At 40.5% G+C, this 1,549-nt stretch overlaps 1 protein-coding gene across 1 annotated transcript in view; it reads left to right on the forward strand.

Moving 5' to 3' along the window:
• The window catches only part of NOX4 (NADPH oxidase 4), a 192,441-nt gene that overhangs the window by 56,700 nt on the left and 134,192 nt on the right, over positions 1 to 1,549 (forward strand). The window contains exon 5 of the mRNA XM_013006196.2: positions 147 to 239. Within this exon, the coding sequence (XP_012861650.1) occupies positions 147 to 239 (93 nt within the window). The remainder of the gene's footprint in view (positions 1 to 146; positions 240 to 1,549) is intronic.

Genomic DNA, 1,549 nt, shown 5'->3' on the forward strand with positions numbered 1-1,549 from the left:
GAGGGCTTCGTAATTTTGGTAGAGCAAGGTCTATTCCACTGTTCATATAACTGTCAAAGTTTAGCCCTGAGTTTAGCCCTAAGGAGATAAATGACTCCTTGTCTTGGAGCACATCCCACTGATTCGTGCCTGGTGTGATTCTCTAGGTGTGCATGTGGCTGCCCATCTGGTGAATACCCTCAACTTCTCAGTGAACTACAGCGAGGATTTCATGGAACTGAATGCAGCAAGATACCGAGGCGAGGTGGGTGGACTCTGTCTTCCCAATTTCCTTTCACTTGTCACGGGATGACTAATGAAGGCCTGTCATTTTCACAGAAAATTTGTACCTTGCTGCTCCTTTCAAGTACTTTTAAAATGCAGTTGTCAAGTTGAATTTTATTCCTTTTCAATAGGAAAGATCAGTAATTACTATTTCATAGTCTTTCCTGCTGAAAATGGGAGTTTGGAAAGTATCTACTTTTTATATTCTGTAACATTCACTTGGTTGCCTTTCTGGACTGCCTTCTGACTCTCAACAGCTTTTCTATAATTTCTATCATTCAGCAGAGAATGTTGACGGTGTCATTAGAAGGTAAAAATCCTTTAATAAACCAAATACTGTTCAGAGAGGAAGAAGGACAGGAAGGCAGGAGGCTATTTGTAGATCCTGGGTAATAATTTTAATTGACTTAAAAAAGTATCACGATTCATTTCTTTTTTGAAAGAGGTGATTTTGAGCTGTTTTCTAAAGTGAACAATAACTGACTGCTAGGTTCTTCTGTTTATAGGAAATGACTCATGGGATGAAGTTATATGTGCCTCATAAACAGTGCATACACAAGCCTGTAGGCCTCTGTTGTTCAGTGCTTTCCTACTGTCCTCAGTCTGCCTTGGCTGAGGCACTCAGATTGCATCTACCCACAGCCTGTTCTGTGTGGTGTATCATTGAATGAGCATCCCTTTGTTGACTCAATCTGATAGTCATTAAGTAAGATCATTCTCCATTTTCCTCCACCTAAACCCCTCCCTGCATGTCACCAGAGTTGGTTAGGCTAATCCAAGGGGTCTTTAAATTTAACCCAAAAAAAGGAAATCAGCAGCTTACACATGGATAACTTGTCTTAAGAAGGGAGGAGGTGATGCTGAAGATGCATCCCAAAGTGTCAGACCATCCACATCAGTTTATGAATCTTGTTTATTTGTCTTGTTTATGTCCTAACTGAAGAGGACCAAGCATTAAAAGTGGAAACAGTAACCAACACCACAGACATCTCTGTTGGGTCTGCTGACACCAGTGTGATGGAAAGGTTAAAGTTGAGCAAGCATTCTGCTTGCTAAGTACCCAGGTCAGCTGTAGACCAGAGCAGTGCTTTCCACGGAGCTCTTAAACAAGTTTAATTAAGATCCTCAAGCACTGCTTGGAAGAATTTTATCAGGAAAGGATACATGGCTTTACTAGTATGAGTTGAAAGACAAAGCACTATCAAAGCAATGTTTACCAAGATGAAGTGATCTAGTCAAAGCAAAAGAGGATAGTTCAAGAACACAGGTCATGACTACATTTTTT

Source organism: Echinops telfairi, unplaced genomic scaffold (assembly GCF_000313985.2).
Source record: "Echinops telfairi isolate 266 unplaced genomic scaffold, ASM31398v2 ScPeMD7_1713;HRSCAF=2227, whole genome shotgun sequence".
NCBI lineage: Eukaryota > Metazoa > Chordata > Mammalia > Afrosoricida > Tenrecidae > Echinops > Echinops telfairi.